The sequence below is a fragment of the Harpia harpyja genome, chromosome 9, assembly GCF_026419915.1.
Source record: "Harpia harpyja isolate bHarHar1 chromosome 9, bHarHar1 primary haplotype, whole genome shotgun sequence".
Lineage (NCBI taxonomy): Eukaryota > Metazoa > Chordata > Aves > Accipitriformes > Accipitridae > Harpia > Harpia harpyja.
The window spans coordinates 18,522,338-18,539,247 of NC_068948.1; the positions used below are offsets into that span (position 1 = coordinate 18,522,338).

At 34.0% G+C, this 16,910-nt stretch overlaps 1 protein-coding gene across 11 annotated transcripts in view; it reads right to left on the reverse strand.

Annotated features, from left to right (window-relative positions):
• RPGRIP1L (RPGRIP1 like) overlaps positions 1 to 16,910 on the reverse strand; it is an 84,748-nt gene that overhangs the window by 40,204 nt on the left and 27,634 nt on the right. For 8 of the 11 annotated variants that reach the window (XR_008236689.1, XM_052797296.1, XM_052797292.1 and 5 more), the window contains 8 exons: positions 15,372 to 15,445; positions 11,175 to 11,314; positions 6,527 to 6,633; positions 6,251 to 6,301; positions 4,843 to 5,022; positions 4,077 to 4,194; positions 2,627 to 3,079; positions 917 to 1,068 (listed from right to left, as the gene is read on the reverse strand). Coding sequence is in view for 8 of the 11 variants with exons in the window: in XM_052797296.1 (XP_052653256.1) it covers positions 917 to 1,068; positions 2,627 to 3,079; positions 4,077 to 4,194; positions 4,843 to 5,022; positions 6,251 to 6,301; positions 6,527 to 6,633; positions 11,175 to 11,314; positions 15,372 to 15,445 (1,275 nt within the window). In the remaining 3 variants the exon portion in view is untranslated. Of the gene's footprint in view, positions 1 to 916; positions 1,069 to 2,626; positions 3,080 to 4,076; positions 4,195 to 4,564; positions 4,630 to 4,842; positions 5,023 to 6,250; positions 6,316 to 6,525; positions 6,634 to 11,174; positions 11,315 to 11,710; positions 11,805 to 15,371; positions 15,446 to 16,910 lie in introns of those variants that run through there. The other 3 variants (XM_052797299.1, XR_008236690.1, XR_008236691.1) reach the window with 3 other exon arrangements.

The following is a 16,910-nucleotide window of genomic DNA, read 5'->3' on the forward strand; positions in this document are numbered from 1 at the left end:
AACAGATTTGGGCATTTAACAATGGCCAGATTTTGTGAGTTAGTTAAAAATACCTTTGATTCTTTTAAAAATCACATTTAAAGTGAATGTTATCAAACACAAAGTTATTCTGAAAATGCCTACACTGAGCTTTAATAGAATTCATACACTTAAAATACTTCTCAGATTACGTCACGGAATCCATTGAGATTCTAGTATAATATAAATTTACATTATGGAATAATATAAAACATTAAAGTTACTCCAGACTTACAGTAATTTAAACAGCTATAGATAAAACAATTGCCTGTTAGAAACTCTGAAATGTTTTTAATTTATACATTTCAACCTGGTTTTTTTATTTCTTAAACAATTGTTAAAGATGCCTGAAAGTCCCTTCTTTTCCAGCTTGTGACCCTTATTTAAATGTGATTATACAGTGCATTATATTATCAAAATTCTCTTCGTTATCCAGCAAAAAAAAAAAAAAACACAACAAAAAACCCCCTCAATCTCATAATACTCAAACTTTAAGAACTTTGAGACCTTTCTGAACAACCGCTTCACCTGTTATACTGATCTGACACCCAGCTGGTTTAACATCAGTGAATATTGTACTAGAACAAAATGTTACCTAAATCTGGCACTTATAGGTTAAGAAAATTAAATAAAATCATTTCAAAGATTCTAGCGCCAATTTAATAAAAATAACTGAAGTTGAAGACTTTGTCTCTTCAGGAAAGCTATAATTCAACTGGTTCTTTACCTCTTTCTATGAAAAACACGTCATTCAACTGCTAAAGATATTTTCCAGTTCAAGAACTTTTAACTGTGTTAACCTTGAACATATCAAGACTTGAAGTAAACTATTTGAACTGAAAAAGTAATTTTGAACAGTTTATTATATCAAAACTGTGAAGTACAAACCCAAATGTACCTGGGACGGTTGTTCACATTCCCTAAAATTGGATGTTGTATACCCCAGGGCCTTTGACCTCTCTTTGTAGAGACTAATAGCTTGATCCATAGGAACTCGTAAGCTGATCCAGTATTCTACGATACCATAATTTTGAATGTTTCCTTTGATTCCTAAGGAATAAATACATATAGGATTGCATTACTTTTCTTTTCAGCATTAAAGTACTTCAGTCAAAAGCTAGGAAACGCCACAAATTAAAGATTAGTTATCTTGTGACTATGCATTATGACAGTGTTTGTGACATGAGATGTGCAGTTCATGTTAGAAACAGAAATAACAACTCCTCTGGCTCAACATGTATGAGCCAAAACATGACCATTTTTTCATATGGTAATCTGCAATATTTACTGTCCAAGCTATAGAGTCAAGTCAAGTTCATTATTTTAATCTCTTTAAGGTAAATAAAGCTTAGGACAGTTTTGTATGTCAACAGTTGGAAATGTCTCAAAGTGGTATCCAGTTTAAATCACTGGCAAAAATACCACTTTATAATGGCTTATTAAACCAGATTTTTGACAAAAGTGAGCAGTTAGAGGTCTCTGAATATACTGATTTGATACTTCTAAAAGAAAAAAGTAAGCAGCACAGAATATCAAGTACTTTTTAAAACAGGCTTGTCTGGGATATCTTAAAATTATTTTAAATCAATGAATTAAATTAAAAGGAAAATAATGCACACAACCTAATCCAACTCCCCCCTAGATTATGCTACTGTATGAAATATTATTAACCATAATCACCATCATTTGCACCTTTTTGATGCCTTACGACTATCATATGAAGACCTCTGACTTACCAGTTTAAATTACAACCACTGTTACCATTTATTCCTTTATTTATAAGGAATGAGGCAATGTATTTATGACATCTGGGCCAGATATAAAGCACTGATGTTTGATAGTCTTATAATGCAGAAATGTTTTTATTTTTAATGTATATTCTGCCGAACAGGGAAATTGCACATGCAAAAGTAAAATAATTTAATTTCATTTAAATATATTACAAGACTTCACTGAAATGACTGTATGTTTCACAGTTGAAGTAGGGCCCCCTTGTATCAATAACAGTCTCAGAAGATGAAAGAAACTTACATTAAACAACTAAAACACAACAATATATAAAATAATAAAGCAAAATGAAAAAATCAGTCTTATTTTAAAATGTCTTCTCTACAGTGTTCATAGAGAAATTCTAACACATGAATAGTACTACAATGCAATCAAGTACACTGTTCTACTAACTACTGTTCTTCATGTTATTTTTGTATAATTCTGTTGAGTAAGGTGATACCATCTTTTATTAAAATTCTTTACATATGTAGTAGTAACACTTTGCAAGTAACCTTTATAGAAGACAAAGAATCACTTGCTATTTTTAGACAAGATTGTTACATACTTCTAACGTCACGTACTTCAGGATCTCTATATTAACACCATCTTTGTGCTCAGCCATTATGGGCAAAATTGCACCTGTGAAAGCTTTCCCACAACTGTTGGTAGAATCACCAGAACATGCTGCACATCCAACATGAAATATCATATTGTGTAAACATTTTTTTTTCCCCTTTCGAAATAGTAATACATGAATTCATTGTTGGCCAAATACACATTACTTAATTGTCACTTACAACACTGCATCAAACAGAATACGTTTTGATATGTTAATTACCAACTAAATTTGCTGTGCTGTAGATCTTCCCATTGTTTTCCAAGATTTCATGGAACTTCAGTTGACATGCAGCAACTGTTTCATAATCTGTGCCATATGCACGATGAACCTCAAGTGTGATACTGTTTTGCTGTATATAGTGCAAGAAGCAGTCATCAGCCTGCACAAGATACTGAGAAGTGAAGTCATATGATGGGGTATGCCCATAAACTACTGGGGTTGTCTGAAGTTCAAAGTCATAGAATGCGTAAGTACAAAACGTTGCAGGTTCATGGTCACCAAAAGCGTGCATAGCTCCAGAAGAGAAGATCACTTTGCTGATATGGATTTCAAAAAGGTTCTCTCCTCTTTCTAAATGTAAAGTTTCATCAAATTCATCCACTGGATCACCTGGCAATATTTCTGGTCTGGATTTATGTGGTTTTGTACCATAGACAATGTCTTTCAGTTGGGCTGCAACAAATAAAATAGAGCTACAATATGACCATCGTGTTTAAAAACCAAATATAATTAATGACTGAGTAGAAAGAAAAAAAATATAATTCAATTATATTAACAATGTTACTTTTTTAAAGGCATTACCAAAAAAGAAATCACACATTTAAAAATCATACATCTACTGCTCATTTAGCACACTGACAACAATCGCGAATCCCTCCACAATAGAGCTGCTTCAATATACATATAGACACAGGCCCCTAAAAATTAATAACAGACTACAAGGGAGTTTAACAAGCAAAAATACATATTGTTGTAGGGTTGAACTAAATTTGCCAGAGAAGGAAAGAATACATCTGACTTTTAAGCTCTGTAATATCTTGAGTAGACAGAACTATCAGCTAACACCTTTACGTGTTGCCTGGCCTCACAGGTGGTAAATGGTGAGCAAATCAAAATACATGCTTACAGAATTAGGACATAAGTCATCATGCAGTCCTTTAGTACAGGGGATGCAACTCCGAGACAAAGCATGAAAATTGTTATGACACTGGGGTTTGTAAGGTATCCTATTTCAGGCTTCCTATGCACCTTTTACACACTGAAGCCATTAAACCAGCATTTTAAATTCATCATATTGAAATATTCCATAGGTATATTATACCATGACTTTGGGATTTTTAGCAACACCAAAATGATTATGTAATGATAGGACAACAAAATAAAAGATTCACCATAAATGCAGGATTTATTTAAAAAAAAATAAAATTAAGTTTGGTAGTTTCTTATTCAGCAATAGCTGCAGCATAAACTGCTTTGTTGAATTTTGTTTGATTAATAACTTTACCATTTAAGTCAATGAAACAGCACACAGGTAATTTTCTATGAAAGAACTAACCTTTCTACTATTTTTAGGAGCGGAAAAGTGTTTCAACTGAAGAACAAATTTACAAAAATAATTTACAAGAGATAAAAGGTAAAAAAAATTAGAGAAGAATATACTTAAAGATACCTTCTAGTTTTCTGATACGTGCAGCTCTAATATCAAGAAGATGGACATACTGTTCCAGTTTTAACTCATAGTCTTTCTGTAGACTTTCCATCTTTTGTGTCACTGCTTCTACTTCAGTCTGAAAAAAATTTGCACAGAAAAAGGACTTTTGAGGCTTGTCTGAACTGATGTTGCACATGTTTTGGCTACAAATTAAAATACAGTTAGATTTGAAGAAAGAACATTTAAAGTACACAAAAATAGAAGCAATCTTAAATTCAGCAATACACCAATCAGTTCGAATTTCAGCAAAATCTAAAAACACTATTAGGAAAAACAGACTACCTATTCTTTCAGGACAATGTTCCTAATAGCTTCTTTAATGATTTTGTTATTTTAAACTTAGATTAATTAAATGAAAAGTCAAAATATGATCGCCAATAATCCAGCACAAGAGAGCAAAAGCAGAGTGCTGTGGAAAAGGAAGCTTATTTGCTAAGTACACTTACTATTTTTCCTGTGAGGACCTGATAAGAGCTCCAAGATAATCCCAAGAAGGCATGGTTTGAGGGCTCTGATCAAGGTGAGTTAGAAGACTAAAGTTATGTTATTTGGATCTCAAGCTTTTTAAACAATATTTCAACAACAGCAAATCTTATGTTAGGTTACCTATAAACAGACTGGCTTTGTTGCTCAATTTGCAATTCTTAATTATGACAAGTTCCAGTGCTACAAATGTTAAAATGTTATTATCAGGTTATTACCCACTGTGAGTAGAGTTTAGTACCTGGTAATTTTTGTTAATTTTGTGCTGTACAATTAACATATTCCTTGTCTTTTCAAGTTCGTGCACTGTTTCTGCATGTGTTAATTGCAGCTCCCGCATGGAGTGTTCTAAATCTTTATGGATATCATCTTCTACTTTTTCCAAAAACATAAGGTCCCCATTCTTCTGCTGCTTTCGAACCTGGAGCAAATTTGAAAAATTACTAGAACAAAGTTTTGCAAAATATTTGGATGTATTTGTGCCTGGTTAAATGTAACACTGGGATACAATTTTGGAACAACAATAAGACAGTAAGCATAACTTTGTCAATTTTGAGTTTGTGGTAACACAAAAAATAGGAATGAGGTAGTCCAGTAAGTGTCACAGTTGTATTCAGTAATGTAATCTTGTGATTACCAGGAACCAATTGAAATGTATGAGATATTCAGAAGCAATCACTCCTGTCTAACCAATGAAAATACAAATCCCTTAATATATTTGCCTTTTATATAATTAATAATCCTGCTTTAGTGAATGTACAAAACCTGAATTATTATTCTTAAGTCTACATTGCTTCTGTCATTATTAACAGGGGTTTAATTGTCATCTAGGTGGGGGGGGGAGGAGGCTTGCTTGTTTGTTTTTCTTCTTTCTTTTTTTCATTATCAGTACAGAATTATCATTTGCATTTCAGTAGTGGAAAAAGATTCTATTTACACTAAACAATTCCTCAAGAAAATAAAACCTAAGTCATTGGAACAGTGGAAACAATGCAAACTTATTTTTTCACTGATTTCTCCCCCCACCCCCACTTCATTTTCAATTTCGCTGTAAACAATAAAATTACAACTTATGTGCCAGAGAAAAAAATTGAAAATTTTCTATCTATTTTCATTTTTTGTTTTAATAAACAAAGAGAAGTTGCTAAGCATCGTTGTATCACATTTTAGAACTTCCATGCTTATAGTATGCTCCCAAAACTTACAGAATAAACAAAAATGGTTTTTTAATAAAAATTATATGAAAAAAAAGATGGTATGATAAGTCATTTAACTGAGAAAAAGTAAGTTTTTAAAAAAAAATTCTTGTGCATCTGGTTTAATTCACTTTTGATGTTATAATGAATTATCTACATAAATCTAGATTTCGTCCTGGCAATATTTTCTTCTTCCCTTCTGCTTCACTGTAACTGAAAAATGACAAAATATGAGCTTGAAGCATTAACTACTAAAAGATGCACAAAGAATTCAGCCCTAGAAAATCCCAGGCATTGTGTAGAAGACATGTAACAGTCAATCAAGGGTTAAAAAAACAAGAAAAGGAAAAAAATAAAAGCAAAATATATAGAATCATAGAATGGTTTGGGCTGGAAGGGACCTTAAAGATCATCTAGTTCCAACCCCCCATATGCTCCTTCTTTGTAAGTTACCTTTATAAGCAAGAGGGCTTCACTGAGTTCTGCCACATCAACATCACTTTCCTGAAACAGAAATACTTAATGAAAAGGTGTTATCAGATGTGAATGAATATTGAAGAAATACATTCAGAATTACAAGATGCATTCTCACTAGACATGACATTTTGCTTGATATCATGAATAAACACTATTTCTGTATTCTTTTACTTTCAAGAAGTATTTGCACCCTGCATAAAACAGAATGGGGTTTTTTTTTTTGCTCCTACTCTAAACAGAAATAGAGTTCACCTTGGTCAAAAACTTCACGTGATTTTTCAGTTCATCTAGTTGTTGCTTATGTTCCAGGTAGCATAACTGCAGGTCTTTGTTCTCTTGCATGAGCTTTTCCTTTTCGTCTTAACATAGAAAAAGAAGAAGATATTCTACTTAATTCAACATAATTATAAAAATTATAAACTTGCTTTTTTATATTAACTTATGCATGAAAATTTAATTTTAAAATGTAGAAACTGATTTATTTTGTATAGGGAAATCTTTGGTATTAAACAGAAGAAGAGGGATAGAAAACTACTCTTTGATCTGATATAGATGTATGGATTAAAAAAAGCAAAACATTCTTACTTTCATTAAAAGGAAACCTACAGTGTCAAAAATGTACACTTTGTGTGCTTCTAAATAGAAGGATATGCCCAACTAAGTACAGCTTTCTGTTTTGGGGAAAGGGAGGGAAGAGGGGAATAGAGAGGATATAAAACTCTGTCAGTCTGAATGACTAAACACCATTAAACTTATCAGTAAGAGGTTACACAGATTTTACACAAATACCCACTAATACATAGCTACAGCCACAATGATTTCTCAAGCAGATGTGAGAAAAAACTTAAGGATTAGGCAAAATAATTTAGTTTTAACAACATACCTTCTTTCACATGGAAAAGTTTTAAAAGCAAGCTTTTCTCAAAATCATTGAGGTTTCTAAGGACCAAAAGTAGTCTCTCACTCTCCTCCCCTGACCAAACTCCTTATTCTCTTGATAATAATGTTTTTTCTCCTTCCATTTTTTCCTGTTTTTTGAAAGTCCCAAAGTTATATTCTCATACCATGCACTTAAATATTATGAATTTGTATTTTATGTCAGAATGATATAAATGTTAACTGTCAACCTGACATGCAAGTAATGGCCTTTGTAATTCCCATCTGCACTCGTGGGATTTGATTGGTAAAACATTACGTACTTAGCTGAGAATATATTCTACTGCTTTCAACAAAACAGTCCACAATATCTTTTTAATGCTGGCATCTTTTCTATTGACCCTCAGGGCATGATGCACATCTTAGCTATTTTTACAGAATAGCTTTTCAGTTTAGAGGATTGAACTCAACAGGAAACAGGTGGCTGAGATGCTAGTCTCAAGGGTTTTGAAATGTTTCAAAAATTGACATCAAGTTAGTTATAAATTTGCAGAGTTTATATATTAAATGACATCTTCACTAAAAATGAATCATCTGTAATGCCATTGCTCCCATACACAATAGCCTCATACATGTGTTGGGACTGCACAGAGTCACTTTCAATTCAAACCCATAATCACCAATAAGGTTTTAATTCTCTGAAGTTATGAGGAAAACATAATGCATTTGTGCAATTGATAAGAAAATATAATTAGAAACACAAAGGCCTAAAAATTAGAATGGAAATAAGAGAACAATTAAAATAAGCCTTGTGAATGGGCAGAGAAGGCAGGCCTTCATAAAAGATGGTGAAACACTTATCAGCAATTGAGTCTTCTGGACTCTCCCAAATAACATCCAAAAGACTTATATCTGTTGTGAGGTCTCCTACAGAGAAGAAGGGCCCCTCATGCTGATGTCATTTCTTTTCCCTACAATATAAACTGAGATCTGAATTGGCACTTTTTCCAGGGATAAGGAGACAAAATATCCCTCGTCAAGTAGTTCTATCTCACTGTCATGAATTTTCTGATAAGAGCAGCAAGCTCAGTCCACTCCTTTTCTAACACGAAGTCCAGTGAAGTTTTTGTACACGTTTTTAATACTCATTCACACTTGCTGCTTAAAAAGTTAACTTCAAAACTGTAAATGCTATCTAGAAGGAAGACTAGCTTTTGTTCAAACGGAGGCAATTTCTACAGCTTGTTGAAGTAAAATGGGCCAATCTGTCAATAGCACAGCTCAGTCTACCTTAGCACTGTCCGTGTTGCCTCTCCAGATTCTCAACAGGCTGTTTTTCTATGATCCCAACCAAAGATAAAAATGTAAGACATGCAGGGAAAGAGGCAGAAGGAAAGGGAATACTTCCACAATAGCCTTTAGGGAACAGAAGTGACAGGAGGGTCCTGTCATTCAGTTTTCCCATATAACTAAACTGTTTTTCATCAGGAGCCACTCAAACTCTCTATTGGTTGTTTTTACTTATAACACTATCAGCACTGACTGGAGCACACTTAGATCAGGGTTGGTGCTGCATGCTGGCTGCTGCTTAGCTTGCTTCCCCTAATTTAACCCAAAAGCTGCAACTGAAGGGGAAGAAGAGCAGGGAGAGAAGAGGCAATTCTCACACCATCAGTGACCACATCCCACAAGAACACATCATCACAACAACATCAGGGTTTTCAGTAGCAAGGCTATGACAGTAACAGCACAAGAAAGAGGGAAAAACACTGTCCCAAAGGCTTTCGAAAACACTGCCACAGCAGCTTGCGTGAAAGGCTACAGAGCCATAAGTGGAAGCAGACTAACAGAGTTGCAGATAGCCCTCTGTTGATAAGGGCCTTATAAGACACCTAAGGGACTGTGCAATAATACTCTTCCCAGTTGTAATCAAAATACATATTGTGCCAATATATGCAATCCCATTCAAAATCTGAACTTGCATGGGTGTCTTCCACATGAAATATTTGTATATATTCACAAAAAATGAAAATATTTAGAATCTTAATCAGCAAAAGCCTCCACATTTGTTCACCTCCTACATAAATTCACAGAAAGAGTTCTTATAGACCAACCAGTACCAACCAGGTAGCAGGGGAGAAGAAAAGAAAACCATCACTGTCTTTCCCTGTAAATAAAAAGTACACACTTCCAAGACAACTGAGACCCATTTTGCTTACTATCCCATAATCTACGTACCATCATGTACAAGAATATCTATCCTCTCCATCTTCCTTGACAAACCCTCTATTTGTCTAGGTCCAACTTAGGGCAACAGGACTACCTTCTTTGTTAGCCCATGGAATAAAACCAGAACTGTATTTATGCTGATTTTTCTGGGTAGTTTTATGGACAGAAGAACAATATTTAGGGACTGAAATATAATTTTTACTTGTATATTTCACATGTCAGCTTTTACTGACACAGAATAAATATTTGTCCATTAACACAACTGTCAATAAACTGCAGTTAGCAAATAGTGTACTCTGCATAAAACAGTACTATAACTATGAACAACAAATGCAGCAAGGCATGAGGTTATATAATGAAAAAAAAATTATTTAGACATAAATATTACCAAGTAAAGGCATACACAGTAAGAATTTATGAGATAAGTGACACCAATCCTTACTGTAGTAATTGTTTCTACTTAGATTTTGTATTAGCTTATTTCAGCCTTTTGGGACTTGCATGAAACAACACTGTCAGGAAGATAAAATGAACATGAATCAAACAGCTATTGTAATTTATGGCTGAGAGTCTGTGACACATTGAAAAGACAAGAAACACAAGAATAAATTACTAAAGGAAATGGGGTAAGGGGAAAGCTGATAAAGCATCTGCAAATACCGTATTCTAAAAAAAAAAAAAAAAAAAGTGCAAATGTAGTCACAATGTGAAGTAAGGTATTCTGTTTTCTGTCTAAATGTATTTCTTTTAAGTATTACAAAACACATTATGAAGTTATGGACAGAAAAATACTACTAAAAAATTCAGTTCCAAATTACATGATCACAAACAAGAAATACTGAAGGAGGACATGGAAAAAGGCAAGATGACGTTCGTCTTCTGTAGCATTAAGAACTTTCAAGACTTCATTTATTTAACATCTTTCTTAGTTTTGGAAAAGAATTTTTGAAAAAAGATTCATATGCTAAATTACAAAGGGTAGACAAGACACTATTTCTACACTAATTCCAGGCAGTAGGTTAAGATAAACAGTACTTCAGTTCTCCCGCTGAACTTAAAAGAGATGTGCAGCAAAGACAGATACTCTGAAGTATGTGATTGAAGAAACTTATACTGCCTAAGTTTTGTCAAAGACAAGAAGCTGTAATGAAAACCTAGATACATAGGCCTTGAAGGGTATTACAACACCTACTCAAGCTGCAGCAAGTTCAATGCAATAGAAATTGAAAGCATAGTAACCTGGTGATCCAGTTTAAGAGTACAACAAGCTATTAAGTGCCAATCTGGGGAAGAAAACTGTATTACTGTAAATGTACAAAGCTGTAAATAGAAATTAGTATATACTAAAAATATTAAAAAATTCTGAATTCACAAAGTTGAAAGACAGTTAACCATCTTCAAGGGCCTATATAGGCTTCATGTAACTTTGTGTAGTAAATAAAATTAAAATAGTGGTTTATAATTTGAGAGTCACTGTCAGATGGTCCTCTCTTCCATAAGAATTTTCAATGTAGAGGAGAGGAGATATACAGAATAAAAAGTAAATATTAACCCAACAGAAGAAGAATGAATGCAGCTGGAGTTATATGATCCTCATTCACCACATAACCTGTATTGGGTCAATTTTTGTACTTAATAGCTGGTCATAACTTAAGTATATTGTTCAAATGTACACTTAAAAGGCAGCTCTGAAATCACCAACAACAGAAACTACATTTTTCTGGGCAATATACCTGAACTCCAAACCAGGATAATCTTACATCATGAGAAAATGACAGTTATTTCAGAAATATACCTCTTTCTACTTTGATCTTGTCAAGGATTTCATTTTTGTCTGCTAAATCAGATTCGATAGCAGTCTCTAGTTTAGCAATTTGCAGTTTCAGTTGCTGTTCCTTTAATTTCCATTGCTGTTCACGGGTCATACTGAAGACACTGCAATAAAACATGTGGCATGTGAAAAACTTCTAGAAATCAGCTTCAACAGAAAATAATAAAGAAAAAAGCTTTTAGTGGCACAGAGACCACTGTCATCATGTCTTAGGAATTAAGTAAACATATGCTGGTCTGCTGCTGTTGAAACCAAGGCGCCTTTCTCAGGCTGCGGTTAAAAAACATGAAAGAGTTTGTGGGATGAGCAAAGGAACTGGCCTTAATTTAGAGCTCCAAAGTCAGAAAAGTTGGCAGCATGCAATATTTGTGGGACTAGAAAAGGAATTCAGATGCATATCCCAGAGTAATCCACAAATCCAAACCTCAGCAACTGACAACTGACAAAACCATTCTTTCCGCATACAAAACCTCTTAATGTAGAGAACTGGGATCACCCACCTGATTTCTTTTAAATCTGTGAAACATGCAGAGCCTAAAGTCAGTTGCCTGTTCAAAGAAATGTTGACCACAAAGTGACAACAGTTTTCTCATACTGTAAAACAACAATTCTGATACTGATTAAGAAGCACATATAAAGTAATGTTTCTCCTACTTTAAGAAATAAAAAACAGAGCTGGGCAAAGAAATTAGAATAACTACTTTTGCCTGTAACACATTATTTACTTGTAAACTACCAATCTATGTGCAACAAGGATTGCATGGACACAGAATCAGAACTGCTGAAACCACAACAAAATGTGTAACTCAGATTCAAACAAAATTAAGTACATTATATAATTCACAGTATAATTCCCATTAGGTAAAAAGACAAAGCAATGCAATGTGCTTTCATATAATTTAGACAGTGAGTACTATGGTCTTCACATTATTATTATTCAATACTTGCATTCTTATCAACTGGAAAAATGTCCTTTATCTTAAACTAATCATAAATCAGTTTATTCAATTTTGTATTCTGTGAGAAATCAGAAATTGCAGGTTTTTTTTAAACAAAAGAGTCAGTTCCTCAACTGTTCACTTTAGTGAAGCTCACCAGTTAAAAAAAGTTATTTTTTATATATAAATGTATAAAAAAAAAAATTTCTGATATCCATCTATTTATCTATCTATCTCTCCCAGAGATCAATGTAACAAAAGCCTCAACCCAACAAACATAGAGGAGAAGAAAGAAATATTGCAGAAGGGACAGCCCACATAGCTTTGCAGGTATTTCAGTCCTGCTGACTGAAAGAGAACTGCCTGTTTTGATGGCTATGACTACATAAAGTGGTTCTGAGGACATATAAGTGCATTTGTATCTAATATATTTGAAGAATGACCTTAAGATTAAAGAAAAAAAATTATAGCATGACTTGTAGACTCTAAAGTATATGGCAAGAGTTTATATTCCTGATTTGTGATCTTCATAAAAACAGTTCTCTCTCTCTCTCTCTCTGTATTTTGTCTTTTTCTCAAACTATCTCGCCTATTTATACAGTTCTCTAGGCATATACCATCCTACAGTGTGATAGAGTGTCTTTTACAGCATGCATGAACTTAAGCAATGGTTCTAAGTCCTACAGTAATATATACTTCACTCTGCTATAATTTTGAAGATAATATACAGCAAATATAATGCACTGAACCCACAATCATTTCCATAATACTGCATAGGTACAGAAGAGACACAGTATGCTCTATAATTCCTTAGACTTACCACTCTTCAAAGTTTGATTGGCTCCCATAGGGAAAGAATAAATCTTAGCAAGAAAAGATATCAAATACCCTTAGCTTTCACACTTCTGAAAATGTTTTCAAGTTTTAATGACCATGATACCTAGTTACATGTGCATTTGTTACCTTTAGGTATAATTACTTCACATAAAGATGTAGCTACACATTATTTCAGTTTTTCAAAAGACTATGCTGGCAGAAAAATCATTAACAGTTACTATGATAGTAATTCAGAATTTAAATGTTTAAGTGAAGAACATTTTAGAAGACAGGTTTTATCCAAGTTTACATAATGCTAATGTTTAGGTCAGTTTGGATTGAGCCCACTTCTGTTGCTTTCTTCCTTTGAATTTTAAGATTATTTTTACTTGAATTCACGTGGAATTTCTTTCACATTTACTGTATTTCACTGGAGTTGGAGCCATCTGGGTAGCTATAAATGGTCAACCACATCTGGCACCGTTTCCTTTGGAGGGAGTTTAAGCATTGCTAGATTTGCATTACAAGGTCATATGAAAACAATTCCTCCAAACCTTTTATCCAAACGAATTGTTTTCTTGGACGCTGACTAAATAATAAGAGTCAACTGACAAATTCATGCTTGTTCTTTGTAAACTTTTCAGAACCAGTTCTGCAGTCTGGGCTTTGGCAAAATTCCCATCACCTTCAAATGAATTTCCAAAAAAATAACATTAGCAAAGAATGGGTTTATGCCTCTTTTCCTGCCTGGCACCTGTGGACACTGGCCTATTCACTGCTAGCGACAGGTAAGCTGTACTGAAGTTGCATTGTTCAAATGGGCAACAGAAAAAGCTGGTTATAAAACAGTAGTTATAATGAAATGATTCATTTCTCTTTCTAATTTCTTGTTACCTATATAGTAACATAGAATTATGAAACATGAATCAAAGTTTAAATGGGAGTATATGAACAGACACATCATTTTAGGTAAAAGAAAAGCCATATTATAGATTACTGTGTTATGAGAGAACCATATTTAGATTTATCTAGTTAAACATCTTTTTAAGTTATGCCACTATGATTTAAATAGAACAGAAAATTTCAAGCCAAGATTATAAGCTGATTTGTTAGCAAGAGTTATTTCTCTGCATAATGATAGAGGAGAAAACAAATCATAATCAGAAATATTTATAACATTGTCAGACTTTGGAGGAATCTACAACAATGAACTTAAGCGAGACAACTGACCAACTGTCCCTATACAAAAGTCTAAATATTGTGATTATACAACTGTTACATCTCATGTAAAAAAAATGTTTTAAGCTATTTGCACTCACCATTTTTTACTACCATAAATTTTAATTTCACCATAGAAAGTACAGAAGGTATAATAAATATTATAAGAATACTATAAACAACATTTGATATCACTCACATTGTATTTAGTCATTGGCACTTTTTTTGACAGACATCACACTGACAAACCAAACAAACTTTAAGAGGAGAAATAATTTTGATTGCAGAAAAGACTTCAAGCATTTTACCCACTTTCAGAGGCAGTTATTAGCTCTAGGACGCTTGTCTTATTTTCTAACCCTCTTCAGTGTAAAAGACCACATGGTTTCACAATAAAAGGAAAAGTCCATCTGAAGGTCATTTTTTCCTTTAATATGCTTGTGGCAATTGACTATAATCACTTCTTTTCTGTACCAGAGAACTTCTGAATCATATCTGGCAATGTATTTTCATTTTCATTGTAAGCACTGCTGATATAATTTATACAACTCACATGAGCCTATACAAAAACTTCAGGCAGAACCAGTACAAGTGAAATGGTAGCTATTACCAAAACAAACCAACCACTCCTCAAAAATAAACATTGGAGAAGCTGTCAAATATCAGAGTTTATATAGGTCCACTGAGAAGTGCTGGAAGAACTTATACAAAAAGTTCAAACACCCCTTTTCCCAAAATAAAATAAAATAAAATAAAATAAAATAAAATAAAAAAAAAATAAAAATAAACCCAAAGGAACATATGTCTACCTAGATGTATTATTCTTTCAACAATAACCCTAAAAAAAGAAATTATTAGAAATTCAGGCAAGAAGTGTTTGCGTTGATGTTCAAAATAAAGTGACTTTACTTATTTTTTTAACTAGATTTTTTAAAAGAAGTAATCTACTATTTCGAGAGTATTAGAACAAGTATGGAAGCTGCTCCATTTCAACAGAACAGACAAAATACAGACAGAACACCATAAAAGTTTCCATATACACTTACTGATATGACAAACTGTAGCATGAATATATTTACACGTGTACACAAACACACAATATGCATATGCACATTCAAGCACACAGTATATAAAGACTTATTAAAGAGGACAGGGATCAAGTTTTTTATATACAGAAACCATAACTTACCTGTTATACAGTTTATCATAGTTTTCCCTCAAGAGTTCCTTCTCTGTTTCTAGATCATTTATTCTTTCCTGTAACTAAAATGAAGAAGGAAGTTTCAAGCAATGCACGGCACAGAAGGAAATTACAATGAATGCGTAGAGACAATTTGTTAATAATTTGTAGGCATTGTCAGGCTTTTATTTGTCTTTTTATACAACAGTCTCCTAAAAGCTTCAAAATAACACTTGTTTTCATCACATGGATTTACAGTTGGCCCAGACAGTCTTTTTCATGTCTACGAAGTATTTTTTACTGACCTCATACAAACAAGTCCTTGCTTTCAAAATACTCACTAAAGCAGGATGTGGTTTTAAAGATACGAGATGCTTTAACCCAGAAGATATATCCCACGTGCATTACAATAGTTTAAACGTTTGGAGGAAATATCTATGAGGTAACCTTGGTAAACTTGGTTCATGTAAAATACACTCAAAACAGGTAAACCAGGTGGTAAAACTAAAGTTGCTACAAAACGTAAGAAAAATAACTTTGTAAACTCTTACTCCTCAGATGTTGAAGAGAACGAGGAATAAAACACTTGATTTTTAGCCCTATATCTGGGTGACCGTTAGTGATGACTCAAGTCTCTGAGAGCCACTAGACGAAATAGAAGTGACTGATTTGAACTGCTGAGTAAAATGTAATACTACAGTGTACTGTAATTAAACCAGGTTGAAATATTACTAAAAAACTAGCAATATGTGATCAATAAAACAAGTATTATTATTTTTTTTCTGGCTAACAAACCAGTTGTTTAGTGTCAGAATTGACACGAAATCCTATGCTTTAACCTCAAATATTGTCCGAACAGTGGTGCAGTGATTATGTGCATGGGGACCAGGTATGGTTCATGATTCTATGAAATGCAAGCAGCAGCCACAGGTTTTTCTTTTTAATGGGATAGAAGTATATATATATCCAGGTCAGTCTTCCAAATGTGTTTGAAAGGTCTATTCATATCTCCACAATTAAAAAGTATCCCATTGCGGTGGTGCATTCCTCCCCCTCCCCCCCGGGCTGCTCTACAATCTCAGGAATTCCCATTAGGCCTTGGCCTTTGTGTAATGATTTGGGCAGTTAAGCATCCCTTGATTGTACCAGGAACTCTTGCATAGCTAAGGTGGGGAGTGGCACTGACCGCACCAAGAATTCGTGTTGCCTGGCTGAGGCAGGGAATGAGAGTAGGAATAATTAGTCATCCCCTGACAGCCTTGGAACATCCCTTACCTGGATCATAGCTCGAGTGAAATGGTACCAGTGTTACTGGAGTTCCAGTAATTTGCTGATGAATAAAGCCAATCATCTTGCCAACCTATAAACAGTGGTCCTAAGTCAGGCCCTTTGAGCTCTCCTGGACCGCAGCAGGCTGTGACCAGCATCTCCCTCTGAGGGGGACGCCTCAGAGCTCGCAAACTCTCCCGTTTGTGAAAATCAGAGGAGCATCGCTGAAAGCTGACAACAGGACCTGGTTTGATACCCTTCACTCCTTGAGGCTCAACC